Source organism: Denticeps clupeoides, chromosome 14 (genome assembly GCF_900700375.1).
Source record: "Denticeps clupeoides chromosome 14, fDenClu1.1, whole genome shotgun sequence".
NCBI lineage: Eukaryota > Metazoa > Chordata > Actinopteri > Clupeiformes > Denticipitidae > Denticeps > Denticeps clupeoides.
Window position 1 is genome coordinate 17,758,687 of NC_041720.1, and position 19,184 is coordinate 17,777,870.

The 19,184-nt window shown below is 42.2% G+C and overlaps 3 protein-coding genes across 5 annotated transcripts in view; 2 read left to right on the forward strand and 1 right to left on the reverse strand.

The window, feature by feature from the left end:
• Positions 1-3,928: 3,928 nt before the first annotated feature.
• prph2lb (peripherin 2-like b) lies at positions 3,929-11,978 on the forward strand. Of its 3 annotated transcripts, none has more exons than XM_028953603.1 (4): positions 3,929-4,094; positions 6,322-6,899; positions 7,810-8,056; positions 9,813-11,978. In XM_028953603.1, the coding sequence occupies exons 1-4, from the start codon at positions 4,005-4,007 to the stop codon at positions 10,065-10,067; spliced, it is 1,170 nt and encodes a 389-aa protein (XP_028809436.1). In that variant the 5' UTR covers positions 3,929-4,004; the 3' UTR covers positions 10,068-11,978. The 3 variants fall into 3 exon arrangements, with proteins under 3 accessions (XP_028809436.1, XP_028809438.1, XP_028809437.1); XM_028953605.1 differs by having other exon boundaries at positions 3,956-4,094; positions 6,286-6,899; XM_028953604.1 differs by having other exon boundaries at positions 3,967-4,094; positions 4,770-6,899.
• A 295-nt stretch (positions 11,979-12,273) lies between these two features.
• Positions 12,274-17,478, forward strand: serpina10a (serpin peptidase inhibitor, clade A (alpha-1 antiproteinase, antitrypsin), member 10a). The gene is made up of 5 exons (XM_028953657.1): positions 12,274-12,393; positions 14,352-14,910; positions 15,625-15,898; positions 16,027-16,174; positions 16,905-17,478. Exons 2-5 carry the CDS (start codon positions 14,364-14,366, stop codon positions 17,094-17,096), a joined length of 1,161 nt encoding a protein of 386 aa, XP_028809490.1. The 5' UTR covers positions 12,274-12,393; positions 14,352-14,363; the 3' UTR covers positions 17,097-17,478.
• Positions 17,224-19,184, reverse strand: part of ppp4r4 (protein phosphatase 4, regulatory subunit 4) — a 28,481-nt gene continuing 26,520 nt past the window's right edge. Inside the window, exons 22-25 of the mRNA XM_028953656.1 lie at positions 19,007-19,097; positions 18,521-18,582; positions 17,863-18,025; positions 17,224-17,774 (exon numbers count right to left, since the gene is read on the reverse strand). Coding sequence (XP_028809489.1) covers positions 17,729-17,774; positions 17,863-18,025; positions 18,521-18,582; positions 19,007-19,097 — 362 coding nt within the window. The 3' untranslated portion in view covers positions 17,224-17,728. The remainder of the gene's footprint in view (positions 17,775-17,862; positions 18,026-18,520; positions 18,583-19,006; positions 19,098-19,184) is intronic.

The following is a 19,184-nucleotide window of genomic DNA, read 5'->3' on the forward strand; positions in this document are numbered from 1 at the left end:
GAACCCCAGATACAATGAAGCACCAAACCCAGTCCTTCAGCCTGACAGATCGCTTTGACCCAAGTGACCACCCTCTGGCTGGGGGTCCCCACCTCACTCCATGCCATGTTCCCATGCTGGGGCAGTGGTGCCCTAGTGGTTAAGGAAGCGGCCCCGTAATCAGAAGGTTGCCGGTTCGAATCCCGATCCACCGAGGTGCCACTGAGGTGCCACTGAGCAAAGCACCGTCTCCACACACTGCTCCCCGGGCTCCTGTCATGGCTGCCTACTGCTCACTTAGGGTGATGGCTTAAACGCAGAGGACAAATTTCACTGTGTGCACTGTGTGCTGTGCTGCAGTGCATCACAAGTGACAATCACTTCACTTATTTTCATGCCTTATGCCAAGCAACCTCCCAGGCCCTCCCTCTGTCCCTGCATCCCCAAAGACAGATCCTTAAGGGGTACCCCTCCTTGATATCAAGACCTGGCAGCCATTTTTTATAAAGACCAGGTGGCTGCATTACCGACCCCTCGTGGCCCGCTAGGCCACCACTGCCCCATGGAGCCATGAAGGAATACATTCGATATCCTTGATATTCGATGGCTACCTCTACCTCTCCAGCAGCTGCACCATTTTCTTTGTGGGGGAAGAAGAATGATGGCCTCTGCCCATGCATAGATTACCAACGGCTCAACAACATCACAAAGAAAAATCGCTTGCTCCTGCCTATGCTAGACTCAACTTTCAACCTCCTCACCAGTGCCTTGTTCTTCATGAAACTGGACCTGTGCAACGCCTACCACTTGGTCCGAGTCCATGAAGGGGAAACGAGATTCATCACACTTACTAGACATTATGAGTATCATTCTATCAAACAGCCTGACGTCTTCCAGGCACTCACTATCAATGTTTTGGGACATCTTAGACACTGTGGCACTGTATAAAACCCTACGTCCTAAGGTCAAATCCGAACCATGGCTTAATGACGTTACTCGTTCAGATAGACGTGAATGCATGAAGACTGAGTGCGTGTTTTCTTTATACACACTCCCATTAGGAACCATTGTAGAAAATGTGATATTTTATTCAATTGTTATGCAGATTTCTTTTTTAAACAGTACTTAACTGCCTGGATAACATCAAAGAATGCATGGCTTTGAATTTTTTACATTTTAATGAAAGCAAAACAGAGGTTTTAAATTTTAAGCCCAATGCCACCAGCTATTGTCCAAAATTGCACCTCTGCACTGCTTGTCGGTTCATTTTTGAACTCAATTTAAAATCTTGTTGATGGTTTTTAAGGCCCTAAATGGACAGGCCCCACCCTACATACCTCGTTCATCTTCAGGGAACACCTATATCCTTAAGATCAAGCAGCAACGCCCACCTCCACATCCCCCAATCTTGCCTTAAGCAGAAAGGTGACAGTCTTCGCAATTGCTGGACCCTTGACATTAAATTTGCCCATACAACCTCTGCTTATAAATCCAGGTTTAAAACTCATCTGTACTCTTAAGCTTTCCCAAACGTTTAAAGTTTTCCCTCAATGTGTTTTTATTTTGTCCTCTTCAGTACTCCATAACCTTTACATTTTAAAGGTTTAAACCCATTGTTATACTTTTAAGTTATTTTCTTCAGCCCCCCCATATTGACTTATTTATTTATTTAGTTATTTATTTATCTATCTATCCCTATTTGTTGCTTCTACCGTCCATGTATTTTACTGTATTCTTTTTATGTATATCTGTGTGTCTTTTTATGCTTGTACAGCACTTTGGGGCAGTGGAACTGCTGTGCTCTAAAAATGAAACTCACTTGACTCAGAATTGCTCTTGCCTGCCGATCGTTTTGGACACTGATGTTGCCGAACTCTTGCCTGCTTACTGACACATCTCTGTTCAGCTCTTGTTTACTTCGGCTCTCACCATAACTATTTAACACATAATGTCACACGGTGAGTTCTGTGACGCATTTGCAGACATGCTAGGGGCTGGGGAGGAGGATCGGGGGCGTTTGGTCTGTGGGGGAGAGACTGGCGGGGAATGGGGACGTGGAGGAAGCAGTGGATGCGCTGCAGCGCGGCGGGAAGTGAAGTCGGGATCCATGGGGGCAGAGGAGAATAGGAAGACGGCGGGTTTCAGGGTTGTCCGGGAACGTGGGCGGGACGGGAGGACGTCTTGGGAGGCAGGAAGGCAGGGGAACATGAATGTCGTTTACATTTACAGACGCCCTTATCCAGAGCGACTTACAACGTGCTTTCAAGTTACCATCGATGAAGAGATCCATTCCGGTTCACTAGGACCCCAACTATGAATACATCTATTTAATTCACTCTGTTGTAGATTCTGTACACAAAGTTCGACAACAAGAAAATTACAATTTAATCTAAATATTCTTTAAAGAGGAAGGTCTTGAGCTGTCGTTTGAAGGTGCTCAGTGACTGAGCTGTTCTGACCTCGAGGGGAAGTTCATTCCACCACCGAGGGGCCAAGATGGAGAAGAGTCTAGATGAATGTTTTCTTTTACCTTTAGCGATGCGGGGGACCGAACAAGCAGTACTGGAAGCTACTGGAGTAAACGAGGTGCAGTGAGAGGTGTAATAAGGGCTGTGAGGTAGGATGGGGCTACTCCATGTTTGGCTTTGTAGGCCAGCATCAGTATTTTGAATCTGATGCGTGCAGCTACTGGGAGCCAGTGGAGGGAACGTAGCAGAGGGGTGGTGTGGGAGAATTTGGGAAGGTTGAAGATCATTTTACAGCATTTATCAGACGTCCTTATCCAGAGCGACTTACAATCAGTAGTTACAGGGACAGTCACCCTGGAGCAACTTAGGGTTAAGTGTCTTGCTCAGGGACACAGGGACACAGATCAGTCGTGCTGCTGCATTTTGTATTAGTTGTAGAGATCGGATGGTACATAGTGGTAGACCAGCTAGAAGGGAGTTACAGTAATCCAGTCGTGAGATTACTAAGGACTGAACCAGTAGTTGGGTGGCCTGGGTTGACAGATAAGGGCGGATTCGTCTGATTTTGTAGAGAAGGAATCTACATGAGCGGGAAAGATTGCTGATGTGAGTTGAGAAAGAGAGTTGGTTGTCTATTGTTACCCCAAGGTTGCGGGCTGTAGCAGAAGGAGAGAGCTGCGAGTTGTCTAGGTAAAAATGTCGTCGTATATCGAAGGATCAAGCAATTCTCGGAGTCGGGGGCAGGCGAAGGTCATAATTCATGGGTCGATAGATCTAGGATGTGGTTTAAGGGAGCGAGCGTCTCGAATGAGTAGTCTCATACAAAGAGCGTGCAGCATCTCCTCGGGGTCATCCGACTTTTCTACTCGACGCTGCACGCTTCCATTTCCTCTTCCGGGTCGTGGTCTTCCTGGTTGGTCTGGCGCTCTCTGGTGGGCTGGATGCATGTTGGCCATGACACATAAATAAAAATGTTACACTCTTAAGACCACAATAAAGAACAAAGAAATTGTTCAACATGAACTTATGTATTTGACAAGATAGACCTGCTGTTTTTATTTAATATCTACTTATTGAATTCTGTACAAAGTCTGTCAATGAACCAGTCAATGTCACCCAGTGATCCAGTATGGGATTTGGGAGTCTGGCCAAAAAGTGAGAGGAAGGAAGACGGAGTAAGATTGCTGACCCTTCTTTAAAATTGTGAAAAGTTTAGATTAACCCACCAGTAAGACAAAAAAAAAAACAAAAGCAATTAGGGACTTTAATAATCCCATTCATTCTGAATTACTTGATCACGCCTGGACACAGAGCTAAATAGTTCTCATTCCATCTGATTATTATGACCAGCTTAAATACTACCCACACTTCTACACCTCCGTCCAGGTCGTTTGGTTCTTGGTTTTGCATTGTGTCTGATTCAGGCAGCCGGAGGGTGTGTTTCCATAAATCCTCAGGATAAAGAGATTAGACATGTCAGAGCAGTGGGGGAGGAGAATGAAGCCTCTACTTGACCTCTCTTTTTGAGCTTTTTTTGTACCAGAATCTTCTGCAGAAATGACTAGAATTAAACATCCTCAATTCATTAGACTCATTTTAGCAAACTTGGACTGGCCCATCAACCATGTGAGTTCTGGAGAACCGAAGGTGAGAGAAACTGTTGTCACTTATTGCTGTGGTAGTACTAAGGATGGATTCGAAATAGGTTTCAGATGGTTAGTTGTTACCGCATGTAATATGAATTTAAATATACTGTACATAGCAAATGCTAAATGAATGTGAAGCAAAATGAAGCAAATGTTTTACTTTGTTCTGACATAACTGTATATGCACTGTGATTTTTAGCTGATATATTCATACCTAAACTGCTTATAAAGGTGCGTTCGAATAGTATATGGAAATTATATAGCTGTAATTTGGATATTATGAGTCGTAATTGACATGACAACCTGACACTGCACATATCTGTTTTTTTGATAACATTTATTCTTATAGTTAGATCCTCCAAATCCTATGCCTGTCATGAGTGAATGGGTAGCACTTGAACCATGTCAGATCCATTTTTAATCTGTTAACCTAGATCTGTGATTTTGTGTCAATAGATAATCCTAAAATTCAGATTTTTTGAAAAAACATCGCAGCTGCAGGTCTATTCCCTGTATTAAAGTTTAAGCCTTTGTAATAATTAGATGTTTGATCTGAGCCAATTCGATCATTTACACTTATTCTTCAATATGAAATGCATGCTGCTGTTTTTTAAAGTGCAGATTGATATACACCAGTCAGTAGACTTGTCTCATTCCCATGGCCTTGTCTTCCCAGGCAAACAAACCTGACTGTCCACAGCCAGGCATATTGGGCTTCATTCCCGCCAGGCATATTGGTCTTCAGTCACTTTGGGAGGTCCTACTCATTTATGGGTATCACATTTTTTATTGGATTGGATTATTTAATAAGCTAACATGTACGGTTATGTAATACACAAAAAAATATACATTTGCATCTCTCCAAATGAGGGAGCCTCCTTGAGGATATTTATCTGATACGTTTATCCTGAACACTTTCTCATCATTCACTCATGTTAATGAGCATCTCACCAAGCAGCTTTTGATGATGACAATAGGGAACAAAGAGGCCATGAAGGTAACAAGAGGCAACTCTGAAAAAGCAGATTCATCAAACATACTTCACTTTCTCCTGCTCCATTTTAGACTCAATAACCACCTTAGTGTAGATGTATCCAAACTTTTGACTGGTTGTGTACATTTCTGATGTCTGCACCCATGAATGTTCACTATTTGATCTTCAACTAACCAGTACTAACAACCTCATACCAAGACCATTTGTGTTGAAACAGTGTTGGGGAGTAACAAGTTACATATAATGTTGTTATGTAATTTAATTACAAAAAATAGTAATTGTAATCGGTTTTGGAAAAAAGGTGTAACTGTGCAAAACCTTAATGATATGTTTAGTTGTAGTATTTCTATTGCGTTGTCTGTTTTTAATGCTAAATATCCTTCTTTTCTATTTCCCTCCAGAGCCGATAGTTGATTTTATATTGATGCTTCTGATTGGTTATCCTGTCACATCTACATTTGCTGCACCGTTTCCGTTGATTAAATTGACTAATTATAATGATGTTAATTCATGTATTGAAAGGAGTTTGACAGTGTTTAGTCAGTGTTTAGTACTGCTGTAAGATAAGATAAGATGATCTTTTATAAATCCCACAAGTGGGAAATTTACATTGTCATGGCAGGAAGTGGATAGTTCAAGATAAGAGCAGCTAAAAAATATATAGCCCAGACACTATGTTGACTGTTTAATATAAATTATAATAGTTAAAAAATAGTTAAAACTTAAGATTTTTCATTTGTAATTTAAAAATGTAATCAAAAAGTAATCAAATGAAATTCAAAAAATTTAAATATAGTAATTGAGATAGTTACACTACTATGTTTTAAATAGGGTAACTTGTAATGGTAACGAATTACATTTCCAAAGTGACCTTCCCAATACTGTATTTGAGATGCTCTGACCCAAAGTTCCTCACCTTCAAAAGTTTGATCATTGCACACCTGCTGTCTAAAATATCCCACCACTGGTGCCACCATATTCAGATCGTTCCAGCCTCTTGACCTTTTCTTTAATGTTGTGTGCATGTTTCCAGAATTTGCCTTTGTGTGCAGCTCAGGCCCATGAGTGAAAATTGACCTCAGCTAAGCTGCTTATGTGGTCTGGAAGAAAAATAACCTCCAGCCCCTTTCCCACCTCCTGATAACTGCGTTCATTTACCTTTATTTTCTAATCTTCTTTTTAATCTCTACTCATTTAGAGTCTCATTTAGAAGCTTCATTTTTACTTCCCCAAGATGGCAGTCCTCAAGGTGAAATTTACCAAGATCAACAGGGGCAAGCTGGCGCAGGTGCTGTGGGTCTTGAACTGGGTGTCAGTGATGACAGGCATGACCCTGTTCAGCCTGGGTCTCTTCCTGAAGGTAGAGATTGACAAGCGATGGGAACTTATGTCTGACGAGGTCCATTCTGTGCCCAACATGCTAATTGGTGTGGGCTTGGCAGCATGTGGCATCAACTTTCTGGGTGGCAAGATTTGCTATGACTGTGTGGACATCGGCAAGTTCTTGCGCTGGAAGTTGCTAATGCTACCCTATATAATTTGCACGTTGTTCTTCACCTTCTTCATCCTGGTCGGAGCTCTTCTGTGCTACACCATGCGCAATGCGCTCGAGGAGGCCTTGTACCTGGGGCTGAGGGATGCAATGCGCCACTACAAAGACACAGACATGCCGGGTCGCTGCTACCTGAAGCGTACCATCGACATGCTCCAGATCGAATTCCAGTGCTGTGGCAACGGGGACTTCCGGGACTGGTTTTACATCCAGTGGATCAGCAGCCGCTACCTGAACATGACCAACACCGAGGTGGTGGAGTAAGTGAACCACTACACCCGTCATTTTTTGGTTTTGTTTTACACCTCCAGAAAGCTGCTGATTGTAGTGCTACACGGTCCTGCCAAAAAGGTACCCACTCTAATATTTGGTTGGACAATTTCTGACAATGATTCTGAGCTTTTCAGATCACATAAATCCAACTTCAAAAATGAGACAATGGTTCTCCACTATCGTTCCAGGTTACAAAGAGGTGGACCCTGTTTTTGTCAATCTACTAATAAGGTTAATTAAGATTAAATTAGAGGTATTTAATTGTCTGTATGCACAGTTATGTTTTATCATCATCTTTATCATCAGAACTATTATAATTAATAAATAAACAATGGGTGTCAGGTTTGTTTGCCTGAGGGACAAATTGATCATCCAGAATCAGTGAGAGAACGAGGAGAGGCAATGCTGAGGCAGAGAAACAGTGGATGGGGATTGGATGACCTTTGACCTTGAACAAACGATCACTTTTAAGGACTCACCGGTCTTTAAAGGCCACTAGGGGGACAGTGAGACCTGACAGTGAGCCTTTCCAAACAATGGCCAGCAGTCTTCATGGACACCAACTCACTGGTCAACCATAAGGCTGGATGGGAAAGGGACACTGCACTTTGTGGCAGCTGTCAATCATCAAGCCCCTCAAATTTTAAACTCTGTTTCATTAAAAATTGTGTTTTGCATGACGGAATTAATTACACAACAACAAATCAGTTCTTATCAGAACCAAACGAATTATGTGTGTTTTTCAGTTTAAAGAAATGTGATAGATATCATGGTTTTCAAACAACACTTGACAAATATTCAAAATATTAGAAGCATCACTTGTAACCATATGAGCTGAAGTCCAATCATGATAAAAAAGCTAAATGACTACATTGTACTGTTTCTGATCTTGTCCAGCCGCATGAGGAGCAATGTGGAGGGAAAATATCTGATGGACGGTGTGCCCTTCAGCTGCTGCAATACGTTCTCCCCAAGGCCTTGCATCCAAGAGCATCTCACCAACAACTCAGCTCATTACAGCTACGATTACCATACTGAGGAGCTGAACCTCTGGCAGCTAGGCTGCAGGCAGGCGCTCCTGGATCATTACACTCAGATCATGCAGTCCACTGGCTTCATCGTCATCCTCATCTGGCTATTTGAGGTGCTGCTCCGTTGTCAATTCTAAGCTTTTTATCATGTGGACATTTCAGGACCAGAACATCATAATCTAAAGCAGGATTTTGTTTCAATACAGCACTTGAACTATAGGTTATGATGTGACTATTTGGGTGACTGCAACAATACCGAGGTCTGGGTTTTACTTTCTCATCCTGATAGATCTGTCTCCTACTCACAAACTCAGGGAAACGTAAATCAAATTCTTTTGTTTGTTTGTAAGACAATGAAGAAAACACAAAAATAGGATTTTGCACCCTTAAATAAAGGATCGATTAATGGCAAATAAAGAACAAGAGAAAAGGTCATTTTTACATTGCTGTGTGTCTCCATGAACTACAAGTTTGGACACACCTTCTCATTCAATGTGTTTTCTTTATTTTCATGACCATTTACATTGGTAGATTCTCACTGAAGGCATCAAAACTATGAATGAACACACGTGGAGTTATGTACTTAACAAAAAAAGGTGAAATAACTGAAAACATGTATTATATTCTAGTTTCTTTGCTCTGATTACTGCTTTGCACACTCTTGGCATTCTCTCGATGAGCTTCAAGAGGTCGTCACCTGAAATGGTTCTCCAACAGTCTTGAAGGAGTTCCCAGAGGTGTTTAGCACTTGTTGGCCCCTTTGCCTTCACTCTGCGGTCCAGCTCACCCCAAACCATCTCGATTGGGTTCAGGTCCGGTGACTGTGGAGGCCAGGTCTCCACTTTTTGTTAAGTACATAACTCCACATGTGTTCATTCATAGTTGTGATGCCTTCAGTGAGAATCTACCAATGTAAATGGTCATGAAAATAAAGAAAACACATTGAATGAGAAGGTGTGTCCAAACTTTTGACCTGTACTGTATATGATTTATTTAGATACAACTCAGAGGTTAACTTCAACAGATCATGAGAGTATTTATGTACATATACACTTCTGATCTCTGACAATGTAACAATGATGTTAATGTTTAAACTGACCTACACACATCAAACTTTCCCATCAACCCACGGCAAACGTTCTCATAATTCGGGGCTTGTAACATGATGGTTTGCACTCCCATCTCATTGTCAGAATCCGTTTAAGAGTTAAAAAGTGAGGTTTGGACATGCGTGTTTGTGGTGTCCTAATTATTTTTATTTGTGAAGATAAATTCAGAAATACCTGAATTTGAACATTATTTTATATTTTTGTCTGTCAGTTTAAAAAATTACTGAAAAAAATAGTGATCAGTTTTTCAGTACTTGAGTAGTCTTTTCACCAAATACTTGCTGTGTCTCAGAGTGGGTGGCTTCAGGCGATTATTCCCGCTCTGAACCAGTTACCTGCATCACAGAAGGCTTATCTATAATAAATAAGTTGTGTATGGTTTAACAGTGAAGTTTTATTTAATTTGGTTCAGTGATGTGCACCCTTGCTTTTTGATATAATGCAACATTCATTCAGGAGCTGGTCACATTTCATTTTTTAACTATAACATTTATAATGAATATTAAATATGGATCATAGTACTTTCTTGGGACTATGGTTTAGGTTTTGATTTGCCACCATTGGGGAATCACGTGGAACATCTTGGATGTGGCAATGTGCAACAATGGCAGTTGTTCTGCTTGAAATGTGGCAGCTCTAACTGCAATGTAGAGTCGGAATAATACCCTTGACACATAACCCAGAAATGTATGCACTAGGTCCATCATCTCCTGTGTGGTCTTTTCTACTATTGATAACATCTCCCCCACTGTCTTCCTAGTTGTCTGTGCTGACCGGGGTGCGCTACCTTCAGACAGCGATGGAGAACGTGCTGCGGCAGGGTGACCCAGACTCTGAGTCGGACGGCTGGCTTCTGGAGAACAGCATTGCGGAGACGGCCCGTTACAACTTCAACATTATTAAGAACCTTGGAAAGTGCTATCAGGTGGATGATGACCCCAACATTGACGTGCCCAGTTCAAGCCAATTTGGACAGGACCCTGTGCCTACAAAGGGGATCCCCATGGCGAGCTGACCTTGTCAGGAATGTCCAGGACTGTGGACAAACTTAACCTGAACATTGGGGCCATGTGACTTGGAGGAACAATTATTAAGGTCTGCACAAGAACCTTATATCTTTATAAGAACATGAACATCCAGGGGTCTCTGATGCCACAGAGTAAAATAAGTTGCATGGTTTAAGGCATAATGTAGTTCTGCAATGGTGTACCTGTGCCACATATAAGCATTCATCCACTGAAGGATATCCAGAACTTTTGGAATGTGCCACTACACAGATTACTAAGAGCAGTGGCAGAGATCATTATCATTGTGGGGTGCCTATCAGGAAACATGTGGTTTTAATTGCCTTGGAAACAGAAGTTGGTAGGAAGGATGAAAGCAGGACCTCTGTGGAACCTTTGGTTGTTTGGAATTTGAATCGGCTTCCTTACCTGCTAGGCCACACTGCTTCAATTTCTACCCTTCTACCACTTTCATTTCAACCAATGATAATGGGATACAGTCTCTCACTCCCCAGTGATAAAATATTCATAAGTTTTGCATGTTGACATCACCAAGAAAAATTAGCAAATGATACACAAGAGCTGTATTACACTGGCATTTAAAACAGGTATTTAATATGTATTGCAAAATTATTCTTAGCACATTCTTTTACATTACAACATATTCAGTATTTAGCCATCACTAGTTAAAATGTTTGTCCAACCCCACTACAGAAATGAAGTTTCCTTGACTCTCATCATGAATTGCCTTAAGGACAGGTTTATGAATGAATGAATAATGAACAAATGAATTATTCTAATGAAACAGCACAGACGTGCCAGAGCCACAAACTCAGTATGCAACACCATAGTAAGTAGAAGAACATTTAACTTGACCTGGTCAGACCTTTATTTCCAGATTATACAGTCTAGGGCATTAGGCTTTTATTTTGATGTTGGGAAAAGAAGAACGTTTTCCAGAAGAACTGCCTTGATATGAATATGATGTGAAATCAACATATTTCTTATTTTGAAATATTTGTTTTAGGGCATGATAGAATTGTTTGAATTGAGCCATGGGTCACATTAGATCTGAGGGTCATGGTACTTGGACTTGTGCCTCTGCCCGCTTATGATGTTTTGGGCTTCCTTAAAACCATCATGCAGATTTAAGGTTTGATATCAAGGCATCATTCCTTCTCAGTGCCTCTGAATTTGCATAAATGCATAATGTACATAACGACAAAAGTTATTATCCAATAAAACACCCTATTGGATGCAATAGTCTTTTTAATGTTTTATTATGTGACAGATCATCCCATTTCCCTGGACCTTTTTTAGAATTGATCAGGGTTTTCATATAAGGTCCAGAAAAAAAAAACTAAACAAATTATGAAATAACCAGCAAACAAACAAACCTGTAAAATAAATACACAGTGAAATGATTTTTTTTGTGCGTGCATTTTAAAATAAAACTGGACCACTGAGGCCTGTAAACCATATCTGTGAGTTCTGCCTAACAAGACATAAATATGAATATTGACTCATGATTTGACAGCAGTGCCACACCACCCGCGCTGTCCCTGGTCTAAGCAGATTCTCTGCTCTTAGCTTCCAATCCGCCGAGAGCCTTACATCCAATTACGACTCAGACAGGCGCAGCGGGATCAGAGTCCTGGCTGTCCAATAAAAGGTCAGATATGGAGCCCTCCTACTGAACTCTCCTGACTTTTAACTTAAACTATGTTCGGGAACCTGTTATGCCATAATCCTGACAGCAGTAGTCCTAATCCAATTGGATTTATTTAAAGAATTTATGTCAGATGCTTTCATCCAAAGAATCTGTGATTTCAGCCTGGACGTTTTGCATGAATGCAGCAATCTGTGATTTCAAATGAAAAATATATGGCCATTGTAAATAAATGTAGCCTGGAAGTTTTGCATGAATGTGTCAAGTGTCTTTACATTTACATTTACAGCATTTATCAGACGCCCTTATCAGTAGTTACAGGGACAGTCCCCTCCTGGAGACACTCGGGGTTAAGTGTCTTGCTCAGGGACACCGGTCTGGACCTGTGAATTTGTGGTCTTCTGGGTCGTAGGCGGGTCTGTTGCCCACTAGGCTGCTACCACCCTTCACACCGAATGCAAACGTACATTTCAACAGCGAAGCACCCTCTTCGACACGGCCAGAGCCACCAGAGCCCGGAGCTGCGGCGTTTGCGTACGCCGCCAGAGGGCGCAGCGTATCTTACGCCGGTTGCGTAGCTTGTTGTCGCGCCTGCGTCAGCCGTCGGCCGAGGGAGAAGCGCGGCGGATGCGCGTTGCTCGTCGTCGGCTGGATCTCTCGTCGGAGCCGTGAGCGTTATTCTTTTCTTTTACATTCGGTCACTACGTGATGTTAAGGGGGCGAAAGACTTTTCTTCTCTGGGAAACGTCTGGTCTACACCGCGACGCTCAAAGATGGGCGTTGTCTATAATATTTCATTTAGCCTATTTTATTTTATGCGATAAAATGTTTTTTTTTTTTTTGTAATTGTCGTACAAGTATTATCATTGTAAGCCGAATCGCAGCTTGTCTGTAATTATTATTTTTTTCGCCCTTTATTGCACGCGGCTCTCTATGACGTAACAGCAGGGAACAGCAGGGCTGCAGGAGAATATGGGGCATTACCAATATTACCAATTCATTCATACCAGTCAAGGAACCGCTGTATGATAGTGATGTGCTTGTGAGAAGATGATGATGACGACAATGATGATGATGATGATGATGATGATGATGATGAGTTAGCCCCTTTTGAAAATAATAAAAAGGCGTGTCTGTTGTAGCCAGCAGATGATGTAACCAGTAAACAGAAACTTTGATTGTTCAAACAGAACGAGTGCGGCAGGCAAAGTCCGGTTTGGGCTCAGGGCAAATCATCCTCGAAGCATCCACCATCGTAATAACATGAGTGGAAGTCCACGAGCAGGAGCGCCTCAGGGGCCAGACAAACGCTGAACCCGACTCTAGCGTTTTATACAGCAAACTATCTGAAGAACTTGATGAGAGGAGTTTCCATCTCAGTAAAAAAAAAAAAAAAGCTTGCAGTAGTTTGTAGATAAACCCTTATTTGGCAGCGTTAGTGAGTGCAGGCCAAACAATCATCAGGGCCTAATCATCAACGAACATTTCACGTGGGGCTGCACGATTATGGGCAAAATGATAATCGCGATTATTATCATGAATATTGTAATCACAATTATTCATCACGATTTTTCATTATTTTAGGTAAAACAAATGTAATGCACTTTCTGTTTTAAACAAACAAGTAAAAGTAGGTCACTGATTAAATACTTAAAAAAAAAAAAAATACTTATTTTTTTATATTTAATATGAAAGATGAACATCCATTTACTTGCTTTTTTGAAAAAGAAAAAAAAAAAAAAAAAAAAAAAAAAACTATAGATCGGGCGGGTCCATAAACAGAGGCATTTTGTATAAATTTGAGAATTTAAAGAACTATAGAGAAAAAAGAACTATAGATATATAGTTACTAACTGCAATGTCAGGTGTCAGAAAAGAAACTGTGACTTTCCTATGTGATGGGGTGGGAAGACAGATTTTATTAGAGCCGTACATGTGTGTCGGGTAAGGAAGTCCGCTATTTACGCTCGTACCATCAGAGAAGCCCAATTGAATGAGCTTGAAACCCCGTCCAAATATGATGGCAGTATTAATGCATGCCGAGAGGCTGAATGCGACATCTAGTGTATATATCCTTTTTTTTAGTGCATATATCTATGTTGTCACCTACTGCTCCCTACATTACGTCTCACTCTGTCACAATTTGAGGTTATACACTCTATGCTTTCGTTCGCCCCCCTGGTGGTTGGCTGACTATTGGTTGAGAGATTTGATAAGCAGCAGGGCCAGCTATTATATAATTTAATCGCGGCAGCCAAAATTGTGATACGTGATAAAATTCGATTAATTGTGCAGCCCTAATTTCACAGTTTTTTTTTTAAATACATTTACTTAAAAAATCTGCTGCAAGGTTGTCCCGTGATTTGGTCTAAACCATGATTGTTGGGGACAGTATTACTATATTTAAATAGTCATGAAAGAACCAGGGAGTGGTTCTGCTTCATGTCGATATACCAAAAAACAGGTATGGCAAAAGAAAGCTAAAGCACAGCACATTTTGTGCATTTATTTAAAATAAAATTCATTAATTTACTATAACAGAATGCATAATGTAATACACGTAATGACAATGCATTCAGGATTCAGCCGTCGCTACTACTCATCACTGCTACCCTGCTGTTAACAGAAGCGTTTAAAGATGGCTGCCGTGTTCTTCCTGTGCACCGCTCTTCTCGCCGGCTCTTCTGCTCAGGAGACGGAGCAGCTGGCTCTGAAGAATGCCGAGTTCGCCACTGCGCTGTACCGCAAGGTCGCCGGCTCTACCGATGACAACGTGGTCATCTCACCTCTCAGCGTGTCTCTGGGCCTGGCTGCCCTGGCGGGCGGAGCTGCTGGCCAGACACGCAGCCAGATCCTGGAGACCCTCCGGCTGAGCGCGCTGGACGAACCGGGGCAGCTCCTTCAGAACCTCCGGGAGGCTTTAGAGAACGACGCTGCGCTCAGGTTTGACCAGGGGGCTGCGGTCTTTGCTGGACAGCAGGTTCAGGTCGAGGCAGCTTTCAAGGACCAAGCCAGGATGTATTACAACGCTGAAGTCCAGAACACCAACTTTGCCGCTGTGCAGGCTGCCAAGAACCAAATCAATGACTTTTCCCGAACGGTGTCTGGGGATAAGATCCGAGATGTGAACGTGCCCGTGGACAGCCAGACTCAGATGCTTCTTGTCAGCGCTTCCTTCTTCAAAGGTGAGAGGACTGAGACCAGCTTAATGCCAGATCTTATTAATGCCAACTTACTGCATCATCCGTTTTTCCACATGGATGCTTGTGTAGTAAATGGCTGTCATGTTTGTGCGAGGAAAGGGACTTTATTTTAAGGAAAACGAAAAGTCAGAAAATCCTGGTGCAACCCATGCATACTACATACCGGGTGGTAGTAGCCTAGTGGGTAACACACTCGCCTATGAACCCAGGTTCAAATCCCACTTACTACCATTGTGTCCCAGAGCAAGACACTTAACCCTAAATTGCTCCAGGGGGGACTGTCCCTGTAACTACTGATTGTAAGTCGCTCTGGATAAGGGCGTCTGATAAATGCTGTAAATGTAAATGAGAGACATACATGGATGAGGAGCCCTACATGAAAAAAAGGCACAGGTGTGACCAGAAAATTTAATGGGGTGACACGGTCACACCAATCGTCCCAAATGTCCCATAGTTCCCCCTGGTGGCAGAAACGCACCAGGGCTGGTGTGTGACCATGGCGGGTAACTAATAAATTAATGAATGTAATTCATATCCTGTACATAAGGAGCCTATTCACTACCGAGATTTGGCAGTAAAGTGTAAATGTGTAAAATATTAAATACATGCAAGGAGGAAAATATGTCCCCTGAATCTTTAATTTCAGCCGTCTCGGGCGGCGTTCTAATTCATATCAAATATACTAATACTGTTTAGGACAGTGGCTGCTGCCCTTCAACGCGAGTGTCACACAGGACGAGCGATTCTATATCGACAAGTACCACATCGTGCAGGTGCCCATGATGTTCAACTCCGACAAATACTACCTGGCGTATGATCCTGCGCTGAAGGTGGGCATCCTGAAGCTGCCCTGTGCAGGCGGCGCTGCCATGCTAGTGCTCCTGCCTGATGAAGATGTGGATTACACTTCCATCGACGACGACCTCTACGCTGCCAAGTTTATGGACTGGCTTAAAAAACTGAAGAAAACGTGAGTCTGACGAAATGAGCCTCATCAATATGATTTTGCAAGCTCATAAGGTCTTAGGATTGCTGTAAGTAATAATATCATCCTCAGATGTTCTGTTGTTGTGTTTGTTGTCTCGTCCTCCCCATCAGAAAACTGGAGGTGCAACTGCCACGTTTCTCACTGGAGCAGTCATATTCCCTGAAGATGTCCCTGGCCACCATGGGGATCACTGATGTCTTCCAGGGAAATGCTGACCTTTCTGGCCTCAGCAAAGAGCAGGACCTCAAGCTGTCTGAGGTTAGTGCATCACACTACTGTTAACCGACACACCCTGCGGTGGCCTCGCAGTGTCCCTGCCTTGCGCCCTTAGGTCTGGCAGCCATGACCACGATAGGTGATGGATAGAATGCGAGGACGTTTTTTACACTGAGAGATATTTACTGAACAGGACTAATAATAACAATAATGATATGCAAATTTCCCTATGCTGCCCTCCTCTGCCCTCCACCAAGGCAAGCCCACAGGGCCAATGATCGGCACGTTCACAACGCATTTTTATAGGGTTAGTAGTCTACAATCAGAGTGCAGCGCACACAACAGCATTTGAGTGAAAATTCGAATCCTGACTACTTTGGGAGTAAATCTGAGCATCTGACGCACAACATCCGCACCATGCACATTGTTTTAGGATAGTGGAATATGTTCATTATGTTTTTGCTTAAACAACAATAAACATGGTACACAGTTGATCTCCCACCATGTGCACAGCCATCAGCACAAAATAATGTCTGACAAGCGATAAACTCGGCATCCCAGCTGTTTTGGTTTTACATCCCTCACAGGATCCATCCTTAAGTATAATGTTTAGGTCTGGTCACCCAACCTCAAAAAGAGCGTTGCTTCTTTGCAAGGGGTCCCATTCATTTCATTGAATGGAATTGTGGTTCTACATTCAGATAGTTGCATATAGCAATAATAGTATAGGAGGGAGTTAAAAGGCATGAGTTCCGTCTATATTCCTGTACAGGTGGTGCACAAGGCGGCCATTGAAGCAGACGAGAGTGGCTCAGTGGCGGCTGCCACCCCAGGGGGAGACCAAAACGTCTCCAACCTTCCTCCCCGGCTTACCATCAACCGACCCTTCCTGTTCCTCGTGTACCATGAAGCAACCAAAAACCTGCTTCTCATGGGAAGAGTGAATGATCCTACCAAGAAGTAGTGGAAAACACTAAATCTTGCTTTTCGATGTTTTGTGTTTGTTACCTGTAACTTCACCAGTCTGACGTATTCCTGGTTTCTCGTGTCTTTTTATGTCCTCAGTTGAGTCTCACTTCAAAGTGACACACTTTCAGTTTAGGCTTTTTATTGACAGAGTATTCATTGTTTGGCATCACTTAGGTGCCAAGGGACCCCGGCACATTTTCACTGGGTGAGAGGGTGGGGTCTGCAACTCAAAGGATGTATGAGAAGTGGTGGTGGGCGGTCATAAAAATACATCTCTTGACTTTACTTGCTGATATAAAAGAAAAAAAGCATGCTTAAAATACAATAAATCAAATGAGTCAATGAATAAAATACATCCAGCTTGCTCATTAACGTCACGTTTGTTTCCTGTCTTTTCTGGTTTTTTTTGTCTGGCTTGATTTGGACAAAGTATTTCGTGAAGTAAGGCAGAGATGGATCAATGTCGAATTTCGTTGGCGCTAAAACAAAGGGACAGTTTCCTCCTGTCCAAGAAGCAGTTCGTTCTGAAATTTTCAAGGGGTGGCCATCAGACGAGGCAAACGACCCTGGGGTGGAGGCGGATCTGCCACAAGGTTGTCCTCAGCCCACTCCTCGTGAGATGTGGACTCACTCCCTCCCAGACTGCATTCCAAACGAATTGGACTTCCTTTGTCTTACAAAGAACAGAAGAGCAATAATTAGAATAATTTCTTTGAAATACAATAAGTTAAAAAAAAAAGTTTTCTTGAAAGATTTCCTACATGGATAACTTCCTGGACTGTGTGTCCTTGCTATTGCTGCGGTGGTCCACAGAGCTGGTGGTGTTGCTGCGAATGAGGACTGGCATGGAGGAGGAGGACGGGGTTGGGGGCAGGGAGGAGGACGAAGTGGCCACGTTGTAGTGGTGGGGCCGCAGAGCGTCATCTAAAAGACATGAAGCCACTCTTAAATGTACATGGGTTTCTCTGAGCTAAAAATACATGCACAGGTCACAGAACGGCTAGACGTACACGAGCGAGTTAATATAACTGTTTTTTACACTGGAAAAAAGTATTCGCATTTGAGGCTCAAAGTTGCAAGTTGAGGCTCAAAATGCAAGAAACAGGACAGCGGGGACGGTTTCCAACAGTGCTGAAGGTTTATGCTGAACACTTTCTTATCATTCACTCATGTTAATGAGCATCTCATGAAGCACCTTTTGATGATGACAATAGTGAACAAAGTGACCATGAAGGTAAAAATAGGTGACAGATTCAAAAATACTTCATTTTCTCCTGATATAACATTGTATTCTTCAAAATGGCTCCGTCTTATTCCCCATAACTGCCACAGGGTCCAAACTTTTAATGATAGTGTTCATGATCTGCCTAACATATCATGAACAGTGCACAAACACACACAACATAACACATGTCTTACCATTTATAGGTAACATTGTGCCCTTCCCTGTTCCAGAACAGCTTCCAGATTCTTTAACTTTTCTGAATACAGAGTAGTGAATCAGAGAGTGAAATAATGCTCATTTTTTTATTCTGATATCAAGTTGTCATTTTACTGCAATTAATAACCAGGAACATAAAATATGTTTATTTTTTCATTTTAAGTACAGGCTAGAAATTTACAATCACTCTTGGACTTTCAAAACTAATGATAACCTACTTTTCCACATTTTATTATAAAAACCATTACAAACACTTAAAATAAGTATGGATAACAGTTAAAGCTTCTAAACTTTCGTTATATTACACTTAAACAACCAGTCAGTTACATTCATTAACCAGTCAGTTAAATTATTATTATTATTAGTATTATTATTATTAATGTTATTTAACCTAAGAGCAGGCTCTGCATGTGTAAAGCAGTTGTAAGACGTAGTATGTTGTGAGATAGTAGAAAGACACTTACAGGGACTTTTCAGAATTGGTAATCTTGGGTGTGGTGGGGTGGCTGCTGAGTGAGCGACTCCGGGCAAGTTTAGCCTTCCTCATTTCTTTACCTGGAAAATACAGAGGATGTCAGAAACAGACGCAGAGCTCGACTTCTCGTGTTAAACAGGGATGCATAAATACCACAGGATCCCTCA

What these genes read in the sequence shown, in the direction of transcription:
- prph2lb (XM_028953603.1), top strand. Translation starts at nt 4,005, where the DNA reads ATGACTAGAATTAAACATCCTCAATTCATTAGACTCATTTTAGCAAAC. An exon ending in TGAGTTCTGGAGAACCGAAG is followed by an intron (nt 4,095 to 6,321) that starts GTGAGAGAAACT and finishes TACTTCCCCAAG; the next exon opens with ATGGCAGTCCTCAAGGTGAA. An exon ending in TCCTCATCTGGCTATTTGAG is followed by an intron (nt 8,057 to 9,812) that starts GTGCTGCTCCGT and finishes CTGTCTTCCTAG; the next exon opens with TTGTCTGTGCTGACCGGGGT.
- serpina10a (XM_028953657.1), top strand. Translation starts at nt 14,364, where the DNA reads ATGGCTGCCGTGTTCTTCCTGTGCACCGCTCTTCTCGCCGGCTCTTCT. An exon ending in CAGCGCTTCCTTCTTCAAAG is followed by an intron (nt 14,911 to 15,624) that starts GTGAGAGGACTG and finishes AATACTGTTTAG; the next exon opens with GACAGTGGCTGCTGCCCTTC. An exon ending in AGGACCTCAAGCTGTCTGAG is followed by an intron (nt 16,175 to 16,904) that starts GTTAGTGCATCA and finishes ATTCCTGTACAG; the next exon opens with GTGGTGCACAAGGCGGCCAT.